Source organism: Nymphalis io, chromosome Z, assembly GCF_905147045.1.
Source record: "Nymphalis io chromosome Z, ilAglIoxx1.1, whole genome shotgun sequence".
In the NCBI taxonomy this organism is placed as follows: Eukaryota; Metazoa; Arthropoda; class Insecta; order Lepidoptera; family Nymphalidae; genus Nymphalis; species Nymphalis io.
Genome location: NC_065918.1, coordinates 221,612 through 235,134, shown reverse-complemented (window position 1 = coordinate 235,134; position 13,523 = coordinate 221,612). Strand labels below are relative to the sequence as shown.

The 13,523-nt window shown below is 33.8% G+C and overlaps 1 protein-coding gene across 1 annotated transcript in view; it reads left to right on the top strand.

Moving 5' to 3' along the window:
• The first annotated feature begins 8,138 nt into the window (after nucleotides 1-8,138).
• The window catches only part of LOC126780189 (alpha-mannosidase 2), a 91,799-nt gene continuing 86,414 nt past the window's right edge, over nucleotides 8,139-13,523 (top strand). Inside the window, exons 1-2 of the mRNA XM_050504434.1 lie at nucleotides 8,139-8,258; nucleotides 9,748-9,878. Of these exons, the coding sequence (XP_050360391.1) occupies nucleotides 9,752-9,878 (127 nt within the window). The 5' untranslated portion in view covers nucleotides 8,139-8,258; nucleotides 9,748-9,751. The remainder of the gene's footprint in view (nucleotides 8,259-9,747; nucleotides 9,879-13,523) is intronic.

Genomic DNA, 13,523 nt, shown 5'->3' with positions numbered 1-13,523 from the left:
CAGTGATGTAAGCTCCAAGCCTTTTCGTTTAGAGGAGAGAAGATCTTGCCCAGCAGTGGCACACTTAGTAGCTTTTCCTTTGGAGAAGAATTATGTATTGTAATCGTTTTTTGTTTATTTGTAAAGATAATGTTTGCTTGACAAAAATGAAGTATTTGATAAATATACCGGATTTTCAAGTTTAAAATTTTTGAGCGTAGGAAGCGGGCATATGTGTTACAAAATGCTTTTTAAAAGAATATTAGAGCAGTTAATCTAATTACAACCTTAGTACCATCTCTTTTACTTTCATATTCAAATGTCCATTGCAGTGTCAGTTACGTATAATGCATCTATACGTACGTTCTGTAATTAAATCTTAGGACTGGCTTGCAAAAACATCATAGATATAGTACACCTACCACCTGGAAGCGGCAAAAACATTGCGCGAAGCGAATCTCAACCAATCTCGTCAACCACAAATACGCAAGGTATAACCCCCATGTAATTAGCTCTACGCAATAAAGGCACGTCCTGATAATTATGTGATAAAAATACTAGTGACTGAGATAATGGCACTTTTGACAATAAAATCTAAACATATGCTAATCCAAACGTTAAAATTGTAATATTGGTCTGGAAAAAGTAAATATAGTTGAAATGAAGGAAATAAAAAATTATTTATTAGGTCCTTACATATTAAATTGGCGTTTTGTACGGTAGGAATATAAAGTCAACTTTTTTTCGTAATATATATATCAATTAATCAAAGTAAGCATCGTTGTTATGTATGCACTTTTGCCATCTCATAGGTAGTTCATTGATCTCTTTACTAAAAAAAACATGGGGGTGAGAATCAATTAACTCTTTGAAGGCAATTTGGACTGCCGCATCGGAGTTGAATTTTTTCCTTGTAAGAAGTGGTCCAAATTCCGGAAAAAAGAGTAATCTGTTAAAGCAAAAGGTCCAGGGAGTACGGTGGATGTCGCAGACATTCCATTTGTAGGTCATCTAACTTAGTGGTCGTTTGTCTTGCGTTGTCGTGAAGCAGCAGTGGCCTAGAGCGATTGTCCAATCTCGGTTGTTTAGCAGCTAGTTCTTTCTACATGGTTTGCAGTTGCTGACAATAGATATCTGCCGTAATCGTTTGGCCAGATTTTAGAAAGCTGTAGTGAACGACACCGGCGCTAGTCCACCAAATACTGACAAGTAACTTTTTCTGAGTCAATTTTCGTTTAGGGCAGGATTCAGCTGGGTCTCCATGGTTCAGCCATTGCGACGAGCACTTTCGATTTTTGTACAGTATCCACTTTTCATGACAAGTAATGGTTCGATTAAAAATCCCTTCATTATTGTGTCGGTTGAGCAAAGTAACACAACAGTCGACGCGTGTTTGCAAGTTCGATTCACTCAATTCATGAGGTTCAAGTTTTTTTACTTTCCCGATTTGCTTCAAGTGGATTAATACAATTTTATCACTTACCCCGAAGCCTGCAGCTATCTCTGAAGTGCTTTGTGATGAATCTGCTTCCACAATAGCCTTTAATTCTTCATTTTCCACTTTGGTCTCCGGCCGTCCAAGGGATTGATTCTGAAGGTCGAAATTTCCAGAACGAAAACGTTGAAACCAAAAACGGACCGTGCTTTCTTTTGCGACACCAGCGACGTACACACCATTAATCCTACGAGCTGTTCCTGCAGCACTGGTACCACGGTACTCGTAAAACTCGTACTCGTAAATATACCGATATTTCATGTTTTCTATTGTGCGGTAATAAGCGACGCCAAAGAAAAAATAATGAGGAAAAAACATATGAATGACTTTCAAAACTCAAATGTACCAGCTAAATGAATTTATAAATTGAATTTGAAAAAACGCTAATTTCATATGTAAGGATCTAATATTATGGTATTTTCATAGACTTAAAAAACTTTCGACGCGGTTAGCCATCCAATTGGAGAATACCAAAGCAGCAAATTTCATTTTTCACACACGGCCATCTGATCCCAGATTAAGCTTGTACAGAGCTTGTACTATGGAAACCAGACAACTGATATACTACATATACTAATTTTCTTTTGTAAATACATACTTATATAGATAATTACACCCAGACTCAGGACAAACCGACATGCACACAAATAGATATTTGTGTGTATGAAGGACAGATGTCCTGGGTGGGACTCGAACCCACAACCTTCGGCGTGAAAGGCAAGCATCCGCCAACCACGCCAACGTTCTATGTTTATGTGTTTCATGTTCATTAGTACACTCTGACTAGTAAACTAAATAATGGAGAGCTGTCACTATAACACCGGTAATTCGACCTTATTTTAGTATGATTTACTGGTGCTAGGGATTTGCGCAAGCTCGTCTGGGTGGGTAACACCCACTCATCAGATATTCTACCGCAAAACAGCAGCAGCAGTTGGTATTATTGTGTTCCGGTTTAAAGGGTGAGTGAGCTAGTGTAATTACAAACACAAGGGACATAACATCTTAGTACTCAAGGTTAGTGGCGCATTGGCGATGAAAGCGATGGATAACCTTTCTTATAATGTCAATGTCTATGGGCGTTGGTGACTACTTACCATCAGGTGGTACACCTATGCTCGTCTACCTATAATATAAAAAAAATTATATATAATCCAAGATGCCCAATCTTAACTTATTCAATGATTGGTTTCAGTGTAACTTATTAACCCTCAATTTAAACAAAACTCATTCAGTAATAAGCAGTTAAAAAAAATAACGATTTGAACCAATTAAAACTAATAACATTATAACCGGGTCGGATAGCCCAAATATCTAGGTTTACCATTAGCTAAAAAACTTGTATGGAAACCACAACCTGACCTACATAAATATCATACACTTTTTTTATAACCTATAAAAGTCTCATCTATATATTATATAATAGAATAACTGATTGAGATATCAACACAACAAACTACTTGGGCAAGCACCATGAAAGTTACGAGTGTAATTATCATATGGAGTCCTTTCGCACAGCAGGTTAACGGGAATTAATATTTGTATGAAGAAAGAGCTATGGTATTTAGTAATTCTGCGCACTAGTATCTAACAAAACTAATTTCTAAATTAGTCAGGTGACAGAATTTTCGTCAAAAATATAATAAATATCTTAATATGTTTTACATTTATTTCAATTCATAATGAACATAGCCTATGACGTTGATAGTATTGTAACAATAAATGAATAAAGAAATATAGTTTTTCTTTATGTCACATCTAGTGCTAATCGTCCTCGCATTCATATCCCATCCACATACTACTTTATTCTTTATTTTTTCCTATTTACTGCGTATAATTAAAACTTTAAGACCTGGTTTACTACTCTCGAAATGTAAGAATTTTATGTAATTAGTTTTATAAACTGATATTAGTTTCATTTAAGTGAATTTGTAATATTATAAAAAAAAAACAAAACATATTTGTCCAATTTTTATTTACCATTTCCATATTTAAGCTAACCTTTCAGTTTATAGCTAAAAACAAATAACGGAATTGCTCGGTCTCCACAAAGGTAGAAATAAAAACCAGAGCGTGATCTATCTGCGAAATAAAGTAGTTATAACATTTATTTTGGTGTTTGCGCTCGATAACCGTGTATTTGTGTATTAATATCGAAACGGTTTTGAAAAACATTTTATTATTGCAACAGCTTATTTACTTTAGGAACATTTTTAAATTACTCTCCTGAACCAAATATACCTATATATACATATATATACACATTATACTATACCGCAATTAGTCGAGTGTAGTTACTGGCGTTTACTCGTAACATCAACACAGTGTAACGACTCAGCTACTACACTAACAATAAAAAGACCTGATAGTATATATGTTACGTTGAATTGAATTTTGTGTCAGCTTATCAAACCCGTTGAAACGGATTCGGCGCCGGTGACAAAAACAAAATCAAAAAGCGTCGTACGTGCGCCGTGCGCGTCGAATGTCAGCTTGCGGCTCGTTCATTGCTTTTGCAAAACATTTTTTTTCTATCGTATTATTTTTTTTCTATCGTAATTCTGTCATGATAATACGAAAAACTGTAAAGTAAAAACAGAGTGACGAAGTTATTTAGGCTTCCTGGACGCTGCCGGTTACTCTACCACTGAGCATCGACATGTTATAGATACTGGCACCATCGCATTGGCGATAAAGTGGTGAAGTGGTTTGTTTTCCCTACAAATCAAAAAATGTATCGATTAAAAGAAATTTCGTGATTTTTTATATTTTTATTCAGACCCTTGAATATATAATATATATTATATATATATTCAATATTTTATAGTAACTTTATGTATTTTATTAAAAAGTTGACTTAAATCTTTGATAATTACAAAACATGCAATTCGTTCATAGTAAAAGCAGCCAAGCAGTCATCGCTGCTAAGTAAGGACCGGCTTAAATCATAGTTTCTATAGCCTGAATTATCATTTGATCCAATTACGTTACAAAACAAATTCGAGGCCTAAAGTATTCGACACGGCTAGAATCAAAATTTGACGGGCACGTAAAAATATATTGCAGATTTAACATCAATTAATAAATATAATGGAAAGGCGTCATTAAAATTCAAATCTGTTATTAAATTATATTTTACACGATGTTGTCGAAACCGCTGGAGGTCGTGACAGCATAGTCGGTTCGATATTCATTATAATCAATTAATAATACGTTCGTTTTAATATCTTCACTGAAGCACAAAGCAAATTGACGGGACGCTATATGAACCGATCACCTGTGTACTTGTTCGTCGCTAGCTCGTACAAAGGCAGCCCTTGTCGATTCAAACGAGCTTATCCCTTTATACGCATTCTCGGCGCGATAGTTTCTACGTGAAAAAATTTGCCATTCTTTGACACGATTTTGTACGCTTTGTCACTTGACAGGGTCAAACACAGCCTATTAATGCAGCAACTGATGTCGGCGACACGTGGCAGACTCCAGCGTTACGAGTACTTGTCAGTGATAGTTTAATACGAGTGAAGTTCCCTTTGCATTTGCAGAGGATATTTAAAATTAATAGTCCATATAAAGGTTTACTTGTAATTCATTATAGTTTTGTAAAAAATGGCTGAAATATGACGATAAAATAATGTTGAAGATGTCGGTAAAAATCGAAAATTCAGCGACGTAAGCGCTAAACATTTATGTAATTACTGTTATCGAAGCTATGTCAGATTGTCTAGTTCTGTAATGGATCTCTGAGTTAAAGCGATCAATTAAAGAGAAAACCGTCGATCTTAAATCAAAAATCTAACTCAAAAATGTTGATAGAAGGAAAATGTTGCTGATGCGATTGTGCGATTTGAAAAAGGAAGTTTCGAAGAAAGGCGCGTCTTAGCTACAATTATAATGTATTTCATGGTTTTATTTTGCTATAAAGCGGCTCATTTCTGCACAAGTTTCGTAAGTTCTTAATACCATCTGCAAGCTATACTTGTTGAGACACTAAGGTTAGTTGGAGTAGTTACGAATTTTCAAGATAAGCAAGTAATTAAATAAAGAGGATACCAAATAGGTAGAAGTATTGCAACACACCGCCGCTTGCCGCGTGTGTCTCGTCAACTTACACGTCCATCTCGTCTTTGCTGACTCCATTCCGACTCCCTACATGACAACGACTCTATGACATAATTCTCATCCAGTTGACCTCTATATCACGTTTACTGTCACTGTCTGCTTCTTTGGTGTATTGGATAGCGTGTATATATAGCGATAGCGCTGCAAAGCACGATGGTCTGGGAAATTCCTAGTCGGGCCAATAAAGAGTTATAGAAATATTCTCTAAAAAAATTTTCAGTAGCAGCCTGGAGCTTGAAATTTGTCTGTTTTTACAATGCCAATTAAATAAGCACCAAATCTGTGTGTCAAGCTCAGCTGTGAGACTTTACAAACCGGTACCTTGTGCGCCTTTGTCCGGCCGTATCGGATTTACCTTCTCATTGAATAATAAAGAGACCACTAGCTTATGTATAATTAATATATAGTACTTCATGCGTTGGTCTTCCGTCGAAAGGACTTCATCATCAGCACAATCATCGAACTACTAACAAATGATACACTTAAGACTTACATATTATAATACCTAAACTTACTGCACTTTTGCTTACTTCGACCTCTGAAGCAGACGCAAACAAAAAATTTAGTAGCCTTTTTATATTTTTAGAAAATCGAAGCGCTGTAACATAGAATTTTAATTAAGTGCACTCAATTGATTCGTATTGATCTAAATTTTATATGTTATCGCTATAAAACATGTGCATTTCATATACCGACGCTTATCCTAGCTACCTAGCCCTAAGGTGTGTTTGGGATGCAATGGCTTCCACGCCAGACTATTTTTCATATTCATTTAAATATTTTATAATTAAAATAACTTGCTTAACAATCCTGGGTAACAAGAGTAATAGGTTTATATTTGTTTCTTGTACCATACATACCATGTTATGAGCAGGTACTTAGGTATGACAATTTTTCACCAATTCTTTAATTTCTGAACATACGTAACTAGAAAAATAAAAATAATAATAATTAGAATACTACAAAAATGTCAAAGCGATTTTGTCGTTTTCAAAATTATACAAATTCAAATCGCTGTAAATTGACAATTGGCATCGCTACCATGGTGGCAGACGCGGCCCTTAATGTTTTTAATGACATTATTATCGATATTAATAATGTCCGCTTCATGAGCTAATCATATACAAATTTTGCAAACTGGTAGGTATGCAAAATTTTATGACGAACGGTTTAAGGAGCTAAGACGTGAAAGCGTGACAAAAAAAATCAAACTTGCATTTGGGTTTGTAATACATAATAGTTAGGATTAGGATTAACCAATATAAAAATAACATATATTTATATTGTAAATGACAACAGCTACGCACATGTATCATCGAAGGAGACGTGATACCCACGACATATTTTTATTTCACAAAATAATTATCATTTGATAGAAATTATATCAAATAATAAAAATGCAACAAATCTATTTATCTAATCTCATAAAGTGATTTTAAAATACACAAATATTTATATACAAACATATAATAATTACTTTATCTGACAGTGTTGTCTATTCGGATAACATTTAATTCCTAATATTTTCGTTAGATGGCGTAACGTGTCAGCATAATCTTAGTATATTAAAGTTTTAACGCTATAATAAACATGAAACATTTTGTATATATACATATTTTGTACATATTTGATTTGTCTCAAATATATACTTTAATTATTTTGATATATGACAATACTAGTAGCGCCCTATTGAGCGGATATTTTTGAAACTTTATTAAATTGCGCTGATTTTGAAAGTTATTCTTTTGTATTTAATTATAAAAGTTAAATGTTATATAGATATTCTTAAATATTTTAATTTTAATTGCTTATAGTGTAATCTGAAAATTATTTATTTTTATTTTGGTTCCATGCAAATTAATATTTAATCATCAAATTAATGTTTAATCAATTCATAGGAAATATTTATAATAATTCTTATGGAATATATCAGTAAAACATTACACGTTTGAAGATATATATTTTTTAGTTTTCATTTAAATTAACTTATAAAAAAAGTAAAGTAACTTAGTTAAATAAAATAAAAGTAAAGCTGCAAGCAAGAGACGTTCTGATAATGTTTCGGTTGTATTATTGGGATAATTATAGTAAATTTCTTAAAAAGCCAATTAATACTTAAACACATATTTATAATTACAATAGACATAATAATAATGAAAATATTTTATTTTGATTATTTATAGAATATGTTAAAAATCTCAAACGTCACAAACACACTGTAGGTTGTTCGGAACGCACCAATGTGAACGGAGTTGCAAGTAAATAGAATAGTATAGTTTTTGACAATTCTACTAAACTAAATTTATAAAAAAATCATTGGATTGGAAATATTTTGGTGCATTAAATATATATAAAATAATATTAATAAAACTACTTTGGAAATATATTCAATATATTAAGTTTTAAGAATAACGTATTATTTTGAGATTGTGCTTGGTAGGGCGTAGTAGGACAGTTAAATAAGTATGGCAACACTACAGAATGTGTCTACCAATTTAGTATGACAGTGAATATTGCCTAACTTATCCTCTTCGAGTGTAGAACTGACCCGCGGTCAAGAACACTATCGTAATTTATCGAAAATACTTTATTAATGTTTTAACATTAGATTTTTTTTTAAAATGCTAACAAACGTTTAAATCTTATAGACAATTTATTTAAAGTGAGTATTAATTTATTTTATCAGTGCGGGCTTTAGTTGTTTAGATGTTTACAACTTTTGGACTAAGAGTTACGCGGTGTTTTTTTAAGTTGAAGTGTTGTCATTTGCTTTCATATACCTATTTGAAACTTTTTTTATGTTAATGTTTATTTAAAACTATGCACAGCGAAAGTATTAATTAACAATTGAACCTAATTTATTAAAGTTCTATAATTGCGAGTGTCTATTTCGTTCGTTTAACTTTCCCGGTATAATAACATTATTTAATGTGACTTAGATAACTATTTTATAAAAATACGTGGTTTTTATATTTTGATTTGTTAATAAAACAGTTCGATTCTTAACAAAAAGTTATGAACTAAACTTTCTTTAAAATATGTTTTACATAACTTTTATTAAATGTTTATATTAGCACAACAGAAATAAATAACGAAAATATTAATTACACATCCTACATTAAAATTTTGTGACCAAATTGTCTAATCATAATTACGAAAATACAAAACTGTATAAAAACAAAAACTTACAATTTACTTAAATTGTATTATCCTTAAATGAAAGAACAAACAATGTGTTTTCAAGTCAATTAAAGATTAGGCCGAAAATGTCATGACAAAATTAATAAAGGATAATATAGTAATATAAAATAAAAGGTAATATAGTTTTATAAACTATATTACCTTTATTTTTCTATTATTTATTTAAACAAGACCATCAACAACAACATCTTCTATCTATGCTACAGTAAAAGTCAGTGACTGATGTTTCTCTTTAACTAATGTAGCAAGACTGGTCTTTTGGGATAAAAGTAAATTGGTTAACTATTATATACAATTGAACGGAGGGTCCAATAAAATACATTCCCAGGGATATTTCACTAGTCACAATATCATTCCCCTCAAAACAGGACTTCAGAGATCATTCATCTTTCAAATATATTTCATTATTAAAAAATCTAAATAACAAAACCATTTTGCTAAGATCATTGCGGTGTATGAGTGTCATCCTCTAGAGTAATGTTTGTGTAGTCTCCATTAAAAATATTCAAGTTTTTTTCAGTCATAGCATTGCTGTTAGAACTCTTGAAATAACAATATGAAAGTTATTTTAGTAAAGTGGCATTAATTAGTCATATTTAGAATTAATAATAATACAAAGATTATTTCTGTTCTATAATGATGCATGTTATATATTTTTTATTTATTAAGTTGGCATTGCGATATTTTATTGCGAAATATTAATTGCCCCTGCAGAGTTGACGTGCACAAATTTGCTTGCATTGGGCACTCACGAAATAATTGAAACAGATTAGTTACAGCTGAACCCCTACGGCTGTGCTTCTTGTGGCGTTATGGCTTTTATTTATATTCAAACTATTGTAACTTAATCTTTTTATTAAATTTATTTTTTATATATCTGTAGTTAATTAAACGTTTCAGTTACTTAAATATTTTTATGATCTCAAGAACATTATGTTATTTATGTACAGCAAGATGCGCGTGCTCCGCATCCTGCGTTGTCGGCCGTTCTCCACCCGCGTGCTGGCGTTGCTGCTGATCGCGATAGCCTTCGGCATCTACTGCTACTACTACAGTACATCGCCGGCCTACCCTAAGCCAGGTAAGTCCATCAGCTGAATGTGAAATACACGGCAACGGGGAGGTAGCAGTCTTGGTGAGTACATATATTAGTACAGGTTAGACAGTAACAGGTTCGAGGGCCGGGGCGAGGCTGAAGCGATGTCGACCAAGATAAATTCGGGTAAAGAACTAACAATAGAACTAAGATCGTGATTAAAACATTTTAAAAAACTCAACGTTTTGGATTACGTTATCTGCAAGTAAAATAGATTTCTTTTACACATCTCCATTGAAATATTAAAATTTAAATATTGGAGCAAAAGTGTAAATGCAATTTAACGATAATATATTCGGAAGAAGAAAACTAAATATGCCAATTAATAATAAAATGTTTCTTACGCAAAGACGCCGTAGGTGCGACTCGATACATCATACGAGACAAATTCGTTTAAAAAACTTCTTTATCAGATGTTTAATACGACTGAGCTATCGACCTCGGTATATATTACTGACATACGAACTAAATTAAAATGGTGATAACAATAATAATATTTTATAAAAAAAACCGACGGTAGTAAGAACGATAAATTTTCTTTAATAAATATCGCTAAAACAAACAAACTCCTGCAAAGAATAGGAAAGCTTTAATCCGCGATTACAGTGTTCTAGTACTTTTTTATTCCTAATAATCTTAAACTACCCACGTCAGTTATGATCGCCGAGTAGCCCAGTAAACGCTCAGATAGAACGCGTGGCTTATAACGAGTATCGTGAGTTCAATCGGTAGTCGAGCACCACTGAGTTTTCATGTACTTAATAAGTATTAAATTTAAATAAATCTCATACTGGTGGAAGGACTTTGTGCACGCTCGTCTGGGTAGGTACCACCCACTCATCAGATATTCTACCAGTACTTGATATTGTTGTGTTCCGGGTTGAAGGATGAGTGAGCCAGTGTAATTACAGGCACGAGGGACATAAAATCTTAGTTCCCAAGGTTGGTGGCGCATTGGCTATGTGAGCGATGGTTGACATTTCTTACAATGCCAATGTCTAGGGGCGTTGGTGACCACTTACCATCAGGTGGCCCATATGCTCGTCCGCCTTCCTACTCTATAAAAAAAAAACATTCATGTGTCTTCTTTTTTCTTTCGGTTAAATTTTTAATGTTATAAATATTATTGTCTATACTATAATCTGTTTTGAGTAATATAAAGTTATATTCTAAGAATATTGATACTGTACGTTAAAAACGCACGTTGTGGCCGTCTTGGAGAGGCGCGCTCCTTATGTTAAGTCTGAATGTATTGTTATTGTCGCTGCGTGTAAGTGTGCGATTTAGTAGTTGTGGTGCAATACTCACGCTGAGAATGTCCGTGTTCCGCTGCTCGCAATACCGGAAATACCTTCAAAGGAATTAAATAAGTTAGGATATTGTTCCGGGCGTCTCAAACGATGACAAACAAAAAGTATTGTTTTAAAAGAGAATATTGAATGTTGCATTTCTCTTGCCCACGTCAAATTATACGAACGGCATCTACATCGCTATTATCGCATTACGAGCTCAACGCGACTCGAGATATTTTCTTTTTTATAGAAACGCTATGTTTATTTTCAGCACTATAGCTTTGTGCTAACGCTGATAGACGAACCGTTTATCGAAACACTAGTGTCCGCTGTTTCTTATTTTTATTTAACGGCCCATTGTAAATACGACTGATATTCAATATATATATATATATTGTGTGTGTGTGTGTGTGTGTGTGTGTGTGTGTGTGTGTGTGTGTGTGTGTGTGTGTGTGTGTGTACAAGTAGGGAACGTATGTACATATTATTAGTGACATGAAAATTAAATTCCGTATGTAGTCGTAGCATATGTTGTACAGAAAAAAAAAATTTCAATGTCCGATTGAAATTTTATAACGATATATATTTTTAACAAATAAGCCAGCTGTTCATATTTAAACATAGGCTGATAGCAACTCGACTGTAACTCGTAGGATAACATAAAGCGGGATGACGCAACCAAGGAAATAACATCAAGCCACACCGAAATAGCATAATTGTTGACATGAATGCTCACATTTTGCATCAGTTAATTATAACTTAATGAGGGCTATTAACATTCATACACCAGCCACTTAGCCCACAATAACCGTTCACACGGTTCGCGCCGTTGCGAAGCCACGCACGGCAAGATTGTGCTTCAGTTTCCAATCGACCATGAGCGGCACCAATCAAAGAACACTGAAAAGGGTTTGATGTGTCGGGTGGATATCATGTGCCATGTTACCGCTATGTAGACCGTGGAACAATGCCGGTTAAACTTCTAGAGATCACGTATGTTAGAGCGTATATTTTAAAGTGGTAACGCCGACGAGAGGAAATAATGTATCCGAGTATCGCATGTAAGGGAACTTAGTGCTGGTTAGCAGGAGCGCATATTTACATATTTGATTCGTTCAATAGAATAATACGCGGGTTAGCGATGACGTGTACGCAATAGAACACGGTTCTGTGAGCGCTGCCGGCGGCGGGCGTCGCGACGCGTTTTCCAGTCGCCCGCTCAACTCGGAGTTCTGTCCTCCAGGCGCACGGATACGGTTAGTGTTTAGTGTCCATCGCTATAGGTTACAAAATATATCTTAGTTTATGAATACAATGGTTGGGCTTCGGAATAGGATTAAATGAAGTATCTCAAAATATTGAGCTACTGTTTTCTTATTTTTGTGATGCTCTATAAGTAAACAATCTATTCCCGTAAACGTTTCAATATTATGATCGAGCCTTGGTAATAATTAATCGTAAATCAGATCCGCACGGCGAGGTAGTTAGTTATTTAGCTTGTAGCTGCTGACGACACGTGGACATGTGGCCATGGGGGCACAGCTGACGAGTTTTGCACAGACGCAGATTGGCTTTGAAACTAATAACGCCTATATTTAGACTAATTTACTTGTTTATTTTTTTAAAAGGAATCTTTATATAAACAGTTATGACGTATTTCAATTGGTGTGGGTAGAGTGCTTTTACGCTCCTTTATGAAATGGTTTTGATGTTAAAATAAAAAGTAGTCGTTTAATTAAAACTTCTTGGAGTTTTAAGATGTTGTATGATAAGTTTCCTAAAAATTGGTTGGGCTTAGTATTTTTATTTGGGCTTAGGTTAGGCTTTAATCGGTGATAGAAATTGGTAAAAACAAAAAACTTTGCAGACAATAATAATGAGTGGCCTGTGTGACTCAGGATTAAAGGGGAGAGATTTAAAAACTTTAATTAGGAATAATATCTAATCGACAAAACGAGCGCAATCGTATTTAAAATAAGTACAAAGGATACGAAATGCGTCGATGCATAAAGAAACGAAAAATAAAGAAATATGGCTAGACGTGTTACATATATGTATGTACATAAATGGATCGGTAAAGTTATTTATATACCAACCTGCAACGCCGACTTTTTCATAATATCTAATTTATTATATTAATTTCGACTTCCGCCTATATAACAAGTTTTATTTTAATTAAATTATTTATAATGTTCTTGCTTCGTTTAAAGTGTTAGAAATACTCACGCGGCATTATCGTCTCGGAGTTGCTGGAGCGCAACGGTAATCCAGCTAATTAAAAGTTCAGTCAAACATTTAGTATCACTATATTTGCGGTAGGCACCGATCTCGATTAGCG